Below are 18,897 nucleotides of genomic sequence, written 5' to 3' on the forward strand. Positions count from 1 at the left end.
TATCTAAATATCACTGCATGATAATGATTGCAGTTGTGATATTAATTTGTAAGCGCATCAACAAACAAGATAACAATATTAGGTTTAATTGATAGCATTTCGATTTCGGTCCTGGAGGTCTGGTGTCCTGCAGATTTAAACTGCAACCCCAATCAGACACACCTAGGCCAGCTAATCAAGCTTTTACTAGGCTTGCTAGAAACAAACTTGCAGATGTGTTGAGGCAAGTTGGAGCTAAAATCTGCAGGACACCGCCCTCCAGATCCGAGTTTGAGAACGCCTGATCTATATTCATTATAATATAGAGAATTATGGTAGGTCAAGAAAATTCCACCACAACTCTAATGATACTCAAAACCTTTACTTGTCTCCACTAAGTTCACACTTTTGTGTCAAAATTCTCATAGTTTCACTTTGACAGTCAGATAGAAGTGTGTGTCTCAGTGTGGGGTGCGTATTGGTTGCAAAGGTGCATAGTGATCACATAATAAGGGGCGCTTGGGAATGCTAAAATGTTGAATGTACACATGGTGGAAATTAACTGTTAGTAAGTGAGGAATAGTTGCAACTTTAGAATAATGTCCCAATAACATATATAAGCTAATAACTAACACTTAACTAATATATTAATTCACACTTTACAGATTAGTTGTTCATAGTTTGTTAACCATCTACTAATACCAGTGAAACTTCGTAGAACAACAAATGGATGGAACAAGTTCAAGCTACAGAAATTTGATGTGATATTTAAAATATAAAATGTTTGTACCTCATCCTTGTTCTACTCATAGGCTTTTCTGTGTGCTTTATTTTTCCAAAGAAACTCCACAGATGACATGTTGAACATTGTGTTTAATGTATAGAACCATGCATACTGAGCCATCACATGGCAGAACAGCAGTATACAACAGAATACAAACCCATGAGCAGGGCCAAACGCAATCTGCGGTTGTTTTTGCTATTTCTGAGAGTTTTGGTAAAAATCTGTGGATTTCTGCAGAATTATTTCAGCGGAGTATCATAACTAAAACCTTAATATATGAAATAAAAAGTAATAAATTACTGAATAAAAACTGAATAAATTCAGATTTACACATTTACTCAAGTAAATAAACAAAATTAATGAAGGGCAGAAATCTGCGGAATTCTTCGGAAAATCTGCGGAATTCTGCGCGCACAGATTCCGTGTGGGCCTACCCATGAGGTTTGGGCTCTTTTTGTGCTAAACATGAAAACAAAATAAATACAAATTTCTTTTATTAGAAAAGTTCTACAAAAGTTTCACTGATGTTATTAGATGGTAAAGAAACTATAAACCACTGATCTGTAAAGTGTGAATTAATATATTCGTTAAGCGTTAGTTATCAGCTTATGCATGTTATTGGGACGTTATTCTAAAGTTTACTCATTTAGTAAGTTAATAAATGAAGAATAGTTGCAACTTTAGAATAACTCCCCAATAACATACATAAACTGTTAACTGATACTTAACAAGTCTTTAGTAAGTAATTTACCAACAGCTTGTTCATGATCTATTACTAATTTATAAGGTATTGTTATAAATCATTAAAATACACTTAAACCGTTTATAACTTGTTAGCTAACACCTTGTAAGTTATCCATTGGCTATCTATAAGGCACAGTTATTAATAATTAAACTATTAACTTTTATTTAACAAGTCATTGTTAACTCATTAACTAACTGTTTATTTATGAACTATAAACTAGTTATAGCGCATAGTTATTCTACAGTGTTACCAAAAATCTTTAATGTTCTGCTAAAGAAAGAAGGGCACCTACAGTTGAAGTCAGAATTATTAGCCCCCTTGAATTATTAGATTGCTTGTTTATTTTTTCCACAATTTGTTTAATGGAGAGCAGATTTTTTCAACACATTTCTAATCAAAATAGTTTTATTAACTCATTTCTAATAACTGATGAATTTTATCTTTGTCATGATGACAGTAAATATTATTTTACTAGATATTTTTCAAGGCACTTCTATACAGCTTAACGTGACATTTAAAAGCTTAACTAGGTTTATTAGATTAACTAGGCAGGTTAGGGCAATTAGGCAAGTTATTGTATAACGATGGTTTGTTCTGTAGACTATCGGGAAAAAAGGGACTAATAATTTTGTCCCTAAAATGGTGTTAAAAAGATTAAAAACTGCTTTTATTCTAGCTGAAATAAAACAAATCAGACTTTATCCAGGAGAAAAAATATTATCAGACATACTGTGGAAATTTCCTTGCTCTTTTAAACATCATTTGGGAAATATTTAAAAAAGAAGAAAAAAATTCAAAGGGAGCTAATAATTCTGACTTCAACTATACAAATTGAATGATGTGGGTGCGTAAATTAACAGGAAATGTATATTTTATTTGTTGAACTATCCCTTTAAGACAGTTTGCCACCATCTTGGTCTAATCCAGCCCAAGTACCAGCAAATTGATTTGTAGAAAAAAAACTCTATCTATCCTGTCCGACTGTAGGCAAGCCGGGCACCAGGACCTCGCAGACAGACTGGTGGAGATCCAGTTTGAGCTGACAGACAGACTAGCGTTCTACCTGTGTGGAAGAAAGCCAGGTCAGTCATTAGTATGTCTTCGTTTACAAAACACAGCATGCACCTTAAAGATTTGAGATTGTGAAACTAATCGTTTTCTTTTTCAGATCATAAAAATGGTCAGCACTTCATAATTCCTCAAATCGCAGACAGGTAGGATAAGCTTTTGTTTCATATGTGTCCACTAATCTGTATTCAATAAAAAAAGCTTAATTGCGTAATTTGTTTTCTTTGCTGCCTTTATTTGGAAAAGAAATGTGTAAGTATGAGATTGGCACTTGCTTGTGTTGCTGGAGCAAGTTATGATCTGATGATAACCGCTCTTTTGATCTTACAAACAGCGGTCTTGACTTGTCAGAACTGGCCAAAGCAGCAAAGAAGAAGCTTCAGTCTGTAAGTTGTACAGTAGCTTATTGTTTTTATTATGGATAGCTGATTTTTGCATGTTTATTTAAGCTTTTTGGCACTGGAGATTTTCCCATATTTTTATGTTGACCTTTTTTGGTGCTCTTAGCTCAGCAATCATCAGTTTGAAGAGCTAGCCATGGACGTTTACGATGAAGTTGACCGAAGAGAAACAGATGCAGGTAAGCATAGATCTGTCAAATGCTTTTGTCATCTTATGATTCTTATATATTTTTTCAATGTTAAATGGAGTCGTATTTTTGCTGTTGTAGTTTGGCTTGCAACACAGAACCACAGTACTTTGGTAACTGACACCACGGTGGTTCCTTTCCTCCCTGTCAACCCTGAATATTCTTCCACTAGGAATCAGGTACACTAACAATACCTGAATATATCCTTTAAAAACAGTTGGATTGGTTTGATAATAATAAAGGTTTGTGATATTTGTGTTGCAGGGACGTCAGAAGCTGGCCAGGTTTAATGCACATGAGTTTGCGACGTTGGTTATTGACATATTAACTGATGCCAAACGGCGTCAGCTGGGGAATTCTCCTGATAATGTTAAAGGTGAGGTACATCTTCGATTACTCTCTTATTGTTAAAGGAATAGTTCACCCAAAAATGACAATTTAATTATCCATAATTGATTTTAAACCTTCAAAGGACATATTTAGAAAAAAGCTGAAAAACTCTAACCATTGACGTCCATAGTAGGAAAAACAAATACTATAATAGGCCGTTTTCGCTAAGTGGTACGGTATGGGTCAGTACAAGTCATTTTTCAGGCTTGCGTTTCTACTACCCAAAGGGTGTCAATGGTATGGCGTGTGGGCTTGGTGTATGACAGAAAGTTATAGTCGACGTCCTTCTCGCTTGAGGTAATGTCAAAGTAAAGCTGCAGGTCCAGAGAAGCACTTCACACAAAACAGATGCTTTACGTTTTTACTTTACTTTCTTTTATTGTCCACGAGTGGAAATTAATCTTTGGCTTCACCACAGAAACAGATCAACGTTCACATTACACACATCACAGAAAAAAACAGTTATCAAAAATACACTCATTGTTTTCACATATAGCACACTAAAAAACATTTTTAAAAAATCTATTTAAAAACCTTTACATAATTAGAACCCAGTATTTAAAATTATAATGGCACTCGGCACAAAGGACATTTGATACACATTTTTCTTTACTTAAGGTTGCCTGAAATGTCTTTTTATGGCAAGAGCTGAAATTTGATATAAGGGATGGGAACAATCTTCAATAATAATGTGTGCTTTCTGTTTAATTCTCATTGAATAACTTTCATTTGGTTGTCTTTGTGCTTTACCTACAATTGCACTGCCAATATTTACTACTCACTACTCACTCTTTTACTATTTTTACTACTTTAAACACAAATACTTGTGTATTGTTGTTCATTACTAACCTTTCAACATAATTTGATTAGATCAGATCAATAATAACATCTGTAACTGTAACGTCTGCAATTATATAAAAAAATAAATAAATAAATAAATGCAACATATATGAACACATACATCTCTATTATGTTACCTATTACAGATAAACTACACACAACATACATTTAGTCCTTATTTCAGTTAAAAACAACCCGCAATATAAAGCCCACAGTCAGTGCAATCTCTCATCTGTACCTTTAATCTTCACCAGCACATGTAACCTCAGAGAGTATTTCCGTCATTCCTAGTTCATAATAGTCCAAAAGGTGATGATAATAGTTTAGCATGGCAGTTTGTTCATGTTTTAGGTTGCTGAAAGAATCATTTGCTCTTTTGTTTTTTCAGGCTTCTCGTTTTTTTTTTTGCGAGTTACTCTGGTGTTTGTCCATTTCTGAAAGGATCGCATGTCAGAAGCACTTCAATAATCATGCACATCTTATCCTTATCGGCTCAAGAAGTTTGTATTTTCAAATTAGACGCACACACAAGTTTGGAAAGGGTACCTAAAAATTAGTACAGTACGCTTAGCTTTTTGGTACCTTTTGACATTGGAAACGGCCATAAAAGCGTACTGAACCGTACTGTACCACTCAGTGGAAACGGGACATAAAAGTTAACAGTTAAAAGTTTCCATCTTTCTTCAAACTATATTAATTTGTGTTTAACAGAAGAAAGAAACTAATAAAGAATTAGTAGCAAGTGAAGAGCGCGTAAATGATGACAGAATCTACATTTTAGGATGAACTATTCCTTTAACTGAAAAATGCACAAAGTTCAATGTCCACCTTTTATTTCATCCTAGATAATGTGGAGTTAATTCTGAAGGACATTGGAAACCGTCGTGGCAGTGAAAGTCCAGAGCTGGACCAGCCTGATTATGACAGTGTGGCATCCGATGAGGATACAGAGCAAGAACCAACATCGGGAAAAGATGAGCGAACCAAGGTACATGGAGTTCTACTAAAGGCGGCCGTACACAAGCCAGTGTAACTGTAAAGCACAGGTGTGATGTGTTCCTATGGAGAAGTATGAGTAAGCATTCAAGCTCTGAATCTACCGTAACCTGTTTAAAGATTTAGATCAGGGGTCTCAAACTCACGGCCCGCAGGCCATTTGCGGCCCTCAGTGCAATATTTTGTGGCCCGCGCCGACCGCTGTACACTGACAGAATCAGCGGAGCGGGGAGAGAGAGCGCTTCCCGCTCCGCTGATTCTATCCGTACACATCGGTCACTGGCATTCCCCGCCCGCCGTCTAAACAAAGGGGCGGGGATGCCGGTGACGTCACCACGCACCCCGCCCCTTTGTTAGACGCTGTGACTCGCGCCGGCCAGAACCAAGGTAAGCTGTTCCCGCCCCTGCCTGCCACTTAGCTACCTATCTGCAGCCTGCCACCTACCTAGCTACAGCCTGCATCTTATATATATTATAGGTAGATACAGACTGGTACAGACTGATGTGACTGGAGTGGGGTGGGGGTGTTTTATTTATACATATATACGCCTTTTTTTCAGGTGAGGGCAGGCACGTGCACACATAGGGCTCAACTTGTGCAGAGCACATACCCTTTTTAGTCTTGGATAGAAAGTGCCCTTCCAAAATGATCAAAAGTGCCCCCGCGACGCGGCACAACCTTCGGTCCCGCCCTTGAGTACGTGCGCGACAACACAGCTGATCAGTACGCGCGCAATAACACCGCTCTTCAGTACGCGCGCATCCACTCTGCACATGCCCTTTGGACGGTCTCTGCACGGGCCTGGGTGAGGGAATGGAAGTTTTGAGTGAGTTCCCCCAAGCCATACTGAGGGTCGCAACTGCTTCCGCTCTAAAGCCAAATGTGGTTCAGATTTGTGAGAAGAAGCGCTGTCAAGTCTCTGGCAGCAAGGAGTAGGCAAAAGATGCCATGTTCAGAAGAACTGTTCATAATCCTCACTCAATGTTCTATTAATGTTCAGGACACTTCATGTTCAGAAGAAATAATTAAAACTGTTAATAATGTCATTTGAGGACTTTTTTTTAGTGAAATCCCTTATGCGGCCCAGCCTCACCCAGACTTTGCCTCCTGCGGCCCCCAGGTAAATTGAGTTTGAGACCCCTGCTTTAGATGGAAGTTCAGAAAACAAGGCAAAACAGTAGTCCAATCTAGATGTAATGAAAGCATTTATCAGTCCCAGATTTCATTGGACTTTTTCAGATTTCTGCGGCCTAAAAATTTGTGGTAATATTTGCGGCATTATTTTGTGGTGATAAATAAAGACATAAGTCTTTATTATATCAACTTTTTATTACTCCTAGACCCCAACATTGGGTTCTGTAAGATACAAAAACACCTAATATTAAACTGCAATTAAATAAAAATTTAACTCATTACCATATTAATAAAGAAACTTATAAAAAAGCAGGAAATAAATGGATAAGTGGTGTAAGGGATGATATTTATGATGGACTAAGCTTTATAATTCAAACACATGGGGTGACCCAGGCAACTGTGTAGCAAACATTTTTATTATTATTATACTATAATAAAGCTGTTATGAAAAAGAGAAATGCTCAAACCAATGGCGTCTTTCTCTGTCCACAAAATTTCATGATATTTGCTTCGGAATTTGCCAGGTCATAAAATCGTAACACTGTGTCTGAATGATTTTCACATTAATTTTCCATGACACGCAATCTTCCAACCATCAGAATTTGCACCGTGCACACCCACTTTTAATATGTATATCCGTGTGATCAAATCTAACCATGATCTCTTCTCTCAGAGCTCTGAGTCTTCAGACTTGTCAGACAGTCCCATCACCGTGCAGGAGTTCATGGAGGTCAAAACTGCCCTCAACGCCTCCGAAGCAAAGATCCAGCAGCTCCTCAAGGTCAACTGCCATCTTAGCGAGGAGCTGAGACTCATGCAGAGCAAGGTGAGTGGTCAGATCACACTTGTTTAGCATCTATTAGGTGAATCCACCTTCAGCTACTACGCCACCCGCTGCTGGAATAAACTTCGAGAAATGATCAGACGTGCTCCAACATATTACGCACATTCAAGCACATCTATAAAACTCAATGAGCACTGTGCTACGTCTGACAGACAGTGCTATCGGTGTCTTTATCTCATTCCTTTCAAACCCTTCATTTAATAATTATTATTTTTTGTTATTTTTATTTCTTATAGTAACTTGCTTGCTGTTTTCGGTTTCAGTTGAACTCCCTTCAGAATGAGAACAGCAATCTGAAATGGCAAACTCCTAATAGTTTGGTAAGGCCGCAGGACGTCCCACACAGGGCAGCTCCTCGCGGCTGTAGGGCCATGTCCATGTATGAGACTGGATCAGGATTGAGGCAGTACCACCCTAGAGGAGAGACGGTCCACCCTGACACAAACCTGACTCTACAGCCACTGCCATCTAATGTAAGTACAAACCAAACTCCAGCACTCCCATTTCATTATCATTTCCTTTGGTTTTAACTCAACTGGTAATCCAATGAATCATCACGTCAGGTATGCTTTGATAGCCCCTCTCTCTTTTTTTAATACTCATTTTATATCCCTTTGGACGTTTAAAACGTAATCTGAACCCTTTCTAGATTGGGAAGGGTCCCTCGGTGACTGCCTTCTCCTCCCTTCCCACGTTCCCCTCAACTCTGTCCTGGTCCTGGGATGAGATAACCCAAAGGGTGAAGTACCTGCTCAGTGAACAGGCTGCTGGAAGGGCTTCTCTTCTTTCTGTCCACTATTTACTCAGTGCATGACCCTCAGATCTGTTCAACCTATGCACAAACACACGTTCCTCAGCTGGACTACTAACTTTAAGCCACGTGCACAGGCAGAGACTCCAGCCATTAACATTACTGACCACTCTCCTGGATGTGTGAGGCCGTCACTGGCTCTCTGATATCTCAGACTTGAAACATACTCTACATGCTTTTAGATGCAAGACTTTGACATCGTCCGTCATTGTAAAGTTTCACACTTGTGGTTCTAAAATTAAATGTTTCACTTAAATGTTGTAAACAAATCAGACTTTTAAAATGTAAATACTGTCAGTTGACAGATGCACAAGACATCGCGAGCAAATCAAGGCAAAGGCATGAGGAGCTCTACTAGTGCATACAGCATTGAACTCCATTGTGTTAAAGATCATTTCAATGGGGTGATGTCAAGGGCCTGTGAACATTTCCTGCTTGTTATAAAACTATTTCATAACTAGTGAGGCAATTCAATCATAACTTAATGTTAAAACAGCTATTATAACATTATCAATATGCGGACCTTTTTAGATTCTCTAAACTATAGAAATAAAAAATGTCAAACAGGAAATACGTTGGGACCATTGTTTTTGTTTACATCCCTCAAAATGGTCTATAAATGGGATTGCTTATGTTTACTGTAATATGTTCATTAAAAATGCTAAAAATAATACTGCACCATTAATATATATGGCCAAAAACAACTTATTTTTTTTTAGTTATTTTTAAATATTAGCAAATAAATTAGGAAATTACCCATGGAAAAATTTAATGTCATACAGTTCGGTACATTTAGCTTTGGCCCACAGCCCTCAGTCAAGTTTGGTTTTTGGCCCTTTATAAGAACACGTTTCGGCACCCTGGTTTAGATGAATAATGGAGGGTTCTAAATGAAAATGTAGCCACCATTTACCCACTTTGATGTTGCCTATTTTATATTTATTTAGCAGCATTTAGGTTTTTTATGAGATACAAAAATAGTAAGATGCAAAATGTCACCCTCATAATAAACCCATGTGAAATGCCTTTCATATTTTAAGCATTTTGGGATTTGGTGAAAGTAATAAATCAAACTGTAATCATTTTTTTTTTATTATTATGGCGTTGGTCATTGGATCTTGTGCTTGCTAGAAAGCAAGGCAAGTTTATTTATATACTGAAACCAGAATTATTAAACCCCCTCAGATTTTTTTTCTTTTCTTTTATAAATATTTCCCAAATTATGTTTAACGGAGCAAGAAAATTTTCAGAGTATGTCTGATAATATTTTTTCCTCTGGAGAACGTCTTATTTGTTTAGAATAAAAGCAGTTTTTAATAATAATAATAATAATAAAAAAAACATTTTAAGGTCAAAATTATTAGCCTCTTTAAGCTATATTTTTTCTGATAGTCCACAGAACAAACCATCATTATACAATAACTTGCCTAGCTAACCTAATTAACCTATTTAAGCCTTTAAATGTCACTTTGAGCTGTCTAGAAGTGTCTTGAAAAATATCTAGTCAAATATTATTTACTGTCATCATGGCAATGATAAAATAAATCAGTTATTAGAAATGAGTTATTAAAACTATTATGATTAGAAATGTGTTGAAAAAACTCTCTGTTAAACAGGAATTGGGGAAAAAATAAACGGGGGCTAATAATTTAGGGGGGTTTAATAATTATGACTTTAACTGTAGCACATTTCATACACAATGCTAATTCAAAATGCTTCACATAAATTTTTTTAAGTTTAAAATGGATCACACAATAAACATAAGAGATGAAGAACAACAAAGAATATAAATAATCAATAAGTATAATATAAATAAAAACAACAAATAATATAAATAATTAACCTGTTTTAAATTGTGATAAAATAGATAAGAAAGAAAGAAAGAAAGAAAGAAAGAAAGAAAGAAAGAAAGAAAGAAAGAAAGAAAGAAAGGGAAAAAAGACAGTGCAGTTTGTTGGAAAACCACTCTGACAAAATTCCCAATTTTGTAGTGTGAAAAGAAACATTGTTCATAACATTATAGCCAGACCACAGCAATTAAATAATGTCTTGTTTTTATTCTTGGGTGAACTTTTGTTTATAGCTGTCTACCTGAATAATAATGAGCGGGAAGATAAATAAGGTGACACTCATAACTTGATAATCCGCAGCTGTTAAGTGTTTATAATAAGTTAGCCAAGCATCTGTGCAGAGTATGTTTCTGGCTTTACTTTACAGCTCTGTTATGCTGATGTTTTTTTGATTCTACACCAAAAGCATGATGGTTTGCTGTGTCTTCAGGCTTTGCGCAAGCACCGTTGCCAGTAACAGGTTTCATCCTTTGTTTCCTCTCATTATGACTGTACTCCTGTTACAGGGATCCAGTTTAGACGGCCAGAGCGGCATGCCTGCAAGTGACTATGATAATACACTGAACCATGCTGAGATGAACGAATCTGGGTTTGTATTTGCAGTTCTTTTTCTGCTTTTGCCAGTTTTAAATTTCATTGTTGCCATTTGATTGGGGAAGCTGTTATTACAATATACAGTATTATAAGAATCTGAACTAAGCTGCAAAAGAGATTATTCTTCTCACTTAGATTTTTTTGTCTTGTTTCTAGTCCAAATATCGAATGATTCTTAAATCAAGTAGCATTTTCTAGACAAGCAAAAATATTGTCTTGTTTTAAGAAATATTAAAATTTCAAACAAGTTAAGTTAGTTTTTCCTTAAAACAAGTTAAATAATCTGCCATTGGGGTGAGCTAAATAAACTTGTCAAAATGAAAAACAAGATTATTTTGCTTATTTTAAGGAAAAACTCACTTAATTTTGCCCTATTATTTCTGAAAACAAGATCATATTTTTGCTTGTCTAGAAAATACTTCTTAATTTAAGAATTTTGAGCGTTTTTTACAGTGTACTTAGTGTATTGGTTTATTGTATCTGCATGTTTAGAGTAAAGAAAATGTTTCAGACAAATTAAATACCAAAAGGATGATAAAATCAGGGTGTCCGCAGGTCTTAAAATGTCTCTGTCCATGTCAAGCTACTCAATCAGGCAAAAACTCATCCAATCATCAACAATCCATCTCAAAACATTTAACAAAACTGTATTTACAACCAATATTATAGGAGCTTTATTACCAATATCATTTAGTTAGCTTCCTTACCAGATCATTTCCATTACCAAAAATTCTCCATGTATTTGTAGAGCATATAGGGTGAGGACACTGACCTGGACAGACTGTTGCATGTGCATACATTTGGTTTATTTAATTATTTATTAGACTTGTTAGACACATTTAAAATATGAAGTTAAGAAATAAGTAATTGGGTTATTTTTTGATTGGTCAAATCTTATCCGCTAGACCAGCTGCGCCATTAGAAAAAATAAAATGTTTAGCTTTTAGCTCTGTATTAGTCTGAAATTTCATTCTTCAAAGTTCTTAAAAAGGTCTTAAAAAGTATTAAATATGACTTGATGGTATTCTAAACAGTACAATAGATAACACTTTACAATACAGTCTCATTAGTAAACGTTAATGCATTATAATCAACAGTGAGAGCAAGTCACATTTATCATAGTTAAAGCTAGTGAAAATAGAGCTGGATTTTATTAGCTATTAACTCCATTAAATAAAATTAATACAACTTTTATACAATGTTTATACATTAGGCATTAACTAATGATAACTAAAGATAAAATATTCATGCATGTTCATGATCACAATATACTGAATTATTGAAAATCAGTATATATACAGTTGAAGTCACAATGATTAGCCCTCCTGTGAAGTATTTTTTTCTTTTCTTTATCAAATATTTCTCGAATTAGGTTTAACAGAGAAAGGAATTTCCTATAATGTTTTTTTTTCTTCAGGAGAAAGTCTTACTTGATTTATTTTGGCTAGAGTAAAAGCAGTTTTTAATTTTTAAACCATTTTAAGGTCAATATTATTAGCCCCCTTTTTTTCGATTGTCTACAGAACAAACCAATATTATACAATGACTTGCATAATGAACCTAGTTAAGCCTTTAAATGTTACTCTAAAAGAGCCCCTATTATACATTAAAAAGGGCCATATTTTAATTTTGGGGGGTCTCCAACAACAGGCTGATATGTCAAAAAACACTGTCATTTTCTTATAATATGCATTTATTTTTACCTTATTATCTCCATAACCCCATATGAATCGTTCAGCGATTAATTTGTTCCCAAACCCCTCATTAGCACGAAGCTAATCTGTGCTGATTGGACTGATGACAGACAGCCTGCTGCGATTGGTCGACATCGTTTAGCGTAAGACAGAGTAAAATGCCCAGCACGGCTTCTCAACAATATTGAAGTAGTCAGTGTGTGTGTGTGTGTGTGTTTGTGTGTGTTTGTGTGTGTGTGTGTGTGTGTGTGTGTGTGTGTGTGTGTGTGTGTGTGTGTGTGTGTGTGTGTGTGTGTGTGTGTGTGTGTGTGTGTGTGTGTGTGTGTGTGTGTGTGTGTGTGTGTGTGTGTGTGTGTGTGTGTGAGCATACCTGCCAACACTCCTGTTTTTCCCGGAAGTCTCCCATATTTCAGACCCATCTCCCACCACCCTCCTGTTTTGTTATTTATCCTGGAAAACTCCTGTAATTTCTCCCCCCTCCCCCCATTTTAGTACGGTCTGTGAAACCCCTTGGTCGCCAACTTTGGTATAGAATCCGGTTGGAGCGGCCTCCCGAAACCCGCTTTATAGTAGTTAACTAACTAACACCACAGTACCTGGTCTCAACAGAGTTATTCAGACACACACCCGAACCAACCCCCCCCAAAGCAGTGTTTAAAACACCAGCAATATTGCCCTACTCTTAACCATGACACACATTCAGTATTAATCCACAATGGCAAAAGCTGAACTATTCTGACACTTGACCGCTGCACATGTGTAGGCTGATGGTGGCCAAAGCAACGACAAACGGCAGTGGAACGCAAGCTCACAAACGCATTTAAATATGTAAACAAAGCATCACGCGTCACGTTTTCAACGTGCATTAGATGCGATATGAGAATATAAAGAGTTAACCAGATACAGTACAAGCACTTACAAGTAAGAAAACACAATTAAATACATAATTTGGAAGCTGGAGAAAACAAGGAGGCAACCATTTTAATCACACTTACTTACACTTGTGAAATGGAGAAAGAAATTGATCAATGAGCTGTGTACTGACAAGGTCACATACATCAATAGTTTTTTCTGATCCTTCCTTTAACAATCGGCTGACGAATCACCCGTTGTAAGTGTGTAGATTACAAAAGCATTCGTCAAAAAAAAAATGACGGGAACAGCACAAGGCTGCGCTATAATGCTGAGGTATTTTAACAAAAATAAACCTCAACCTCTTCAGTTTCATCTTCTCTAGAGAAAATAACAATAACTTTCCCCTCACACTTCCAATAATATTCAGCTGAGCACCGCGTCTTCACCACTTGATTCAACCGTGTCTGCTACAGTGCTTGTCTTCCTCTTTTTCTTTGCTACAGTCTTTGTGGGCGGGGTCAGGGGTTTCAATTTTCCCGGGTTTGCGCGCGCAACAATTGGGTGGGGCTTAAGTTTCATATAGACGTCACACCGAAATGGCTAAAGACTCAAGACGATTCATTTGAAGCACTATGAGTCGACTCTTTTATAAATTAATCAATAGTTTTAAACATTGAGCACTTTCAGATTTAAGCCCTAGCTGGACATTTCATTTCACTTTGAGCTGTCACACTACATAGGTCATTTTCAAAAACCTATAATATTGGCTCTTTAAGCTGAATACTAGTATCTTGAAAAATATCTAGTCAAATATTATGTACTGTATTATTATGAGTTATTAGAAATTAGTTATTAACTATTATATTTAAAAATGTGTTGAAAAAATCTTTCAGTGAAACTAAATTGGGGGGGGGGGGGTATACATGCGGGGCTATTAATTCAGGTAATTCTGACTTTAACTGTATATACTGTATGTGTTCCACTTTCCCACAGGACAATTCAAAGTAATTTCTCGAGGGCGAGCGGGTGGCTGGGCGACAGTACAGTGCTGTCAGAAAACCATTCTGAGGGTGAGAGCGACTCGACTTTACCATGTACAGAAGACGTAATCAGCAAGACGGAGCTGATCACCAAGAACATCCAGGAATTACTGAGAGCTGCGCAGGAGAATAAACATGCCAGGTAATAAAATTAGCCTGGCCATTGTCTGGCAGCAGGCCGAGACTCCAGTGGCACTCCGCTCTGGCGACACTGTGTCTCTACTCTCTGTTAAGCAAGTGATAGGATTGTCAGCACGACTAATTGAAAAATGGCTGGTTTCTTGCTGAATTTCCTGCATGCGGTATGTTTAGTATTCACATGAGCATTTGGGATCCAATATTCCGAACACTGAGCCTTTGTTCTTGGTATTGAGTCTCAGATCAGTGACAATCATTATGCATTCATGGGAGAACGATACCATAGGTTAGGATTTCGCTCGCTCAGATGTGCACTTCAGCTGGCCTTTTACAGTGCATAACAAGTCACTTACTGTGTGGTGATATTACCAAAACCATTCATTATCAAAAGGGGCTTGTTTTATATTTGTATTTGTAAATGTTATAAATTGAATAACATGATTAAATGATTTTACCATATTTTAATTTTATCGTTTTTTTCAGTATTTGAAGCCAAGTAGGGTTGTAGTGTTTATCAAGTTTTTTTCAAGGATGTTTAAGAAGGATGTAATTGAAGTCAATATTATTAGCCCTATTGTGAATTTTGTTTTCTTTATCAAATATTTCCTAAATGATGTTTAACAGAGCAAGGAATTTTTTTAAATTTTCTTTTAAAGATTTATTTTGGCCTTTATTAGATAGGACAGTTTTGAGACAGGAAGCGAAGTGGGTGAGAGAGAGAGGGGTGTTGGGTAAAGAAATGTCCTCAAGCCGAGATTCTGGTGCTATTGCACCATATGTCGGCGCGATAACCACTAGGCTATTGCACCGACAGAGCAAGGAAATTTTCACAATATTTCATATGATTTTTTTTTTTTTTTCTGGAGAAAGTCTTTTGGTTTATTTCAGCTAGAATAAAAGCAGTTTTTAATTTTTTTAAACCATTTTACAAATTTTTAGCCAATTTTATTAGCCAATTACTAATATTATTAGCCCCCTTAAGCAATTTTGTTTATTGATTGTTTACAGAACAAATCATAATTACACAGTGTTTCTGCGGAATCTTAAAACATCTCAAATTGAAAAATCTGAATTTTTGGCCTTAAAAAGTCTTAAATTCTCTATTCTAGGTCTTAAATATTTTGGCACAGGTCTTATTTTTACGATGTCCATGTAACGCTACATCAATTGCTCAGATAAATAATTTTTGTTATTGTTGTTGCTTGGTTTTCGTGGTGTTGTAGTTCTTTATTTCACTAGTCCAAATGTAATTTGCGGTGTTACAAGGCAAGGCAAGTTTATTTATATAGCACATTTCATACACGGTAACAAATTCAAAGTGCTTTACATAAACAGGAATGAAAAAGACAAGTTTAGGACATAAAATGCAGACAATAAAAATGATTAAAAACAGATAAAAAAATTAAAATGTGTTAAAATAGGTTATAAAAGAATGAAAAAGAAAACGAAAAACATAATAGTGCGATCTGTCGGACGCAGCACAGTGCTCATTCAGTAAAGGCACAGCTAAACAGATGTGTTTTCAGTCTTGATTTGAACATGCCCAATGTTGGTGCACATCTGATCATTTCTGGAAGCTGATTCCAGCAGCGAGGGGCATAGTGGCTGAAAGCTGATTCACCCTGCTTTGACTGAGCTCTTGGAATTTTTTAGTTTATATGATCCTAAAGATCTGAGTGATCTGTTAGGTTTGTATTCAGTGAGCATATCTGTAATGTATTGAGGTCCTAGGCCATTTAGTGATTTATAGACTAGTAATAATACTTTAAAATCTATTCTGAATGTAACTGGCAGCCAGTGTAGAGACCTGAGGACAGGAGTGATGTGCTCTGATTTCCTGCTTCTGGTGAGAATCCTAGCTGCAGCCTTCTGGATGAGCTGCAACTGTCTAACTGTCTTTTTGGGAAGGCCAGTGAGGGGACCATTACAGTAATCCACCCTGCTGCTGATAAAAGCATAAACAAGTTTCTCTAAGTCTTCACTGGAAACAAAGCATCTAATTCTTGCTTTGTTTTTGAGATGATAGTATGCTGATTTACTAACTGCTTTGACATGACTGTTGAAGCTCAGATCTGACTCCAGAGTCACACCAAGATTCTTGACCTTATTTTTTGTTGTTTGACCCTTAAAGCCAAGGTACGCATTCACCTTGAGAACCTCATCTCTGTTCCCAAACGCAATGACTTCAGTACAACTACAAATGAGACCAACATGCAATAGCCAATCAGCTTTCTGTTATTCATTGTGCGCGGCGAATGTGACGTCATCATAGAGTTTGCGAAGGTTCGCTTTGGGTGCGAGTGACATAACTTTGGCTGGCGGAGTGCACAAAATTTTTTGAGACTCGAGCGAACAGTTCGTGTGGCGCCACGTTTCATTTGAGATGAATCACTTTGAAGAGATTTTGTCTGAAACAGCGACGACTGTACAGACAGCTTCATGATCCATACATGCGTGATTATAGAGAGAACCAGATGACCAATAATTCTTAGCTAGAAATTGCAACAGCAGTGGAAAAGGAAGGCAGTTTTTGTTAAAAAGTTTGGAAAAACCTAAGGGATACGTTTGTTAAAGCTAAAAGAGGTCACGTCAAAAGTGGAGACCCAGATACACAATTACAGAATATGTTTTTCCACCAATTATAGGTTTACACTGATGTATATATTACCATTTTTAATTTTAAAAATGTATAGTTACAAAACTATAATTAAGAACAAATTATTTCTTTAATAGCTGGAAAATATTTGAACCTATCGGTTTACAGTATACTGATGCCTGTTTTACTAAGCCTTATTGGTGATAATGGTCAGGAATGCTGGGCCATTATTTCCTTTTTAGCTTATAAGTGGAGGACAGAAACAAGCCAGACAGTAATGTGTGAATTGTTGAGTGGGCAGTATTTTTAGTAAGTTTTTTTTTTTTTTTTTTTGCTTTTATTCTTTCCATAATAATAATAATAATTAGAAATGAGTTATTTAAACTATTATGCTTAGAAATGTGTTAGAAAAATACAATCTGCAATTGCCTCTCTGAATATCACACTAACTGTACCCAAAAAATAAAAAATAAAAAAATACTAATACTTCCCTTCTTAGACTTTACAGACCTGAAACTTGCCTACAGCACTTATTCATTGTTGCTCTTAGTTGTGTAAATTGCTTCCTTGTCCTCATTTGTAAGTCGCTTTGGATAAAAGCGTCTGCTAAATGACTAAATGTAAATGTAAATGTAAAAATCTCTCCATTACACAGAAATTGGGGGAAAATATACAGGGGGGCTAATAATTCTGATTAAAACAATCATGTTTAGAAATGTGTTAAAACAAAATCTTATTTCAATTTTAATAGAAATTGGGGGGGGGGCACACAAGGGGGGGCTAATAATTCTGACTTCAACAGTATCTAAGCTTTCATCATTTAAAATAGTTCATGACATTTTTTGGTCACCTGTTTAGAGAAAAAACAGTAATATGAATGTTTTTTCTTTCTTTTCTTTGTGCAAGCTTCGTCACGTGTTCAGAGAGAATTCTTCTAGCAGTGACGGAAATGGCTACGTTATTCCCGAAGGTAAGAATGGGCCAACAATTGTAGAAATTAAAAGTGCCATAGAATGTAAATCTAGATAAACCTTGGCATAGTTGAAAAGCAAGACATCAATGCATGGAAGTGGGATACCGTGAACCTCAAACACCATTGTTTCCTCGTTCTCATGTAAATCCTGTGAGTGTAATATCTAAAAAACAAGGTGGAAAACAGGCCAATTGAACAAAAACAGATTCACACAAGATCATTACTATTGTTCAAGCCCCAGGCAGCATTTGATTAGACAAATTGTTTCCTAATGAGATTCCAAATAAACTGAAATCCAAATACTGAGCTTTTTATTCTAGGGGTTATTCTTATGATTATTATTAGGGTTGGGTACCGAAACTCTGTACCAATATGGCACTTTCACTTAGTACATTTACATGGACACCAGCGCTTTATTTTAAATTGATTAAGACATGATCTGATCAAGAGTCTATCATATAAACAGATATTTTTTTTTATTTTTGATTACCTTAAAGGACCACAGAGACCCGTGTTGTGAAATACGGAGGTTTCTTCTTTCTATTTGGCGTGTGGTCTAAAACTCCATTAAAACAACACTCTTCCACCAGTACTTAATACTCACATCAAATACCTCAGTTTGTCCCGGGGGCATGTATGAAATGTTCCTGAATGAAAGTGGAACTGCCAAACTGCTGGTAAAGTTGAAAAATTAAAAAATTAAACATGGAAATGTGGATAGCCTGGTGATGTAATGACGTTAGTGGATCATGTTAAACGAGATCACACCTTAATCATATTATTGTCTAATTCAGATTAAGGCAAATCATTAGATCAATGATGTCCTTGTAAATGTAGTCACAACCCCCAACTAGCCCATAAAAAAGGTGTTCCCTGATTTTGATGACAGCCTTTCCACAGGTTAGTAGTAAGCTAATGTAATGTTAATAGCATAATGCAAATCTTGCATTCATGCTAACAAACAAGTGATCAAAAG

General features: G+C 36.3%; 1 protein-coding gene across 11 annotated transcripts in view; it reads left to right on the forward strand.

The window, feature by feature from the left end:
• The window catches only part of git2b (G protein-coupled receptor kinase interacting ArfGAP 2b), a 35,337-nt gene that overhangs the window by 9,393 nt on the left and 7,047 nt on the right, over nucleotides 1-18,897 (forward strand). For 6 of the 11 annotated variants that reach the window (XR_015500503.1, XR_015500501.1, XR_015500502.1 and 3 more), the window contains exons 7-18: nucleotides 2,496-2,590; nucleotides 2,677-2,722; nucleotides 2,911-2,962; nucleotides 3,084-3,156; nucleotides 3,247-3,344; nucleotides 3,430-3,541; nucleotides 5,241-5,383; nucleotides 7,200-7,352; nucleotides 7,634-7,843; nucleotides 10,538-10,620; nucleotides 14,168-14,356; nucleotides 17,855-17,918. Coding sequence is in view for 2 of the 11 variants with exons in the window: in NM_001362634.1 (NP_001349563.1) it covers nucleotides 2,496-2,590; nucleotides 2,677-2,722; nucleotides 2,911-2,962; nucleotides 3,084-3,156; nucleotides 3,247-3,344; nucleotides 3,430-3,541; nucleotides 5,241-5,383; nucleotides 7,200-7,352; nucleotides 7,634-7,843; nucleotides 10,538-10,620; nucleotides 14,168-14,356; nucleotides 17,855-17,918 (1,318 nt within the window). In the remaining 9 variants the exon portion in view is untranslated. Of the gene's footprint in view, nucleotides 1-2,495; nucleotides 2,591-2,676; nucleotides 2,723-2,910; nucleotides 2,963-3,083; nucleotides 3,157-3,246; nucleotides 3,345-3,429; nucleotides 3,542-5,240; nucleotides 5,384-7,199; nucleotides 7,353-7,633; nucleotides 7,844-8,019; nucleotides 8,110-10,537; nucleotides 10,621-14,167; nucleotides 14,357-17,854; nucleotides 17,919-18,897 lie in introns of all 11 variants that reach the window. The other 5 variants (XR_015500499.1, XR_015500496.1, XR_015500497.1 and 2 more) reach the window with 1 other exon arrangement.

This window comes from Danio rerio, chromosome 10 (assembly GCF_052040795.2).
Source record: "Danio rerio strain M-AB ecotype USA chromosome 10, GRCz13ab, whole genome shotgun sequence".
Classification (NCBI taxonomy): domain Eukaryota; kingdom Metazoa; phylum Chordata; class Actinopteri; order Cypriniformes; family Danionidae; genus Danio; species Danio rerio.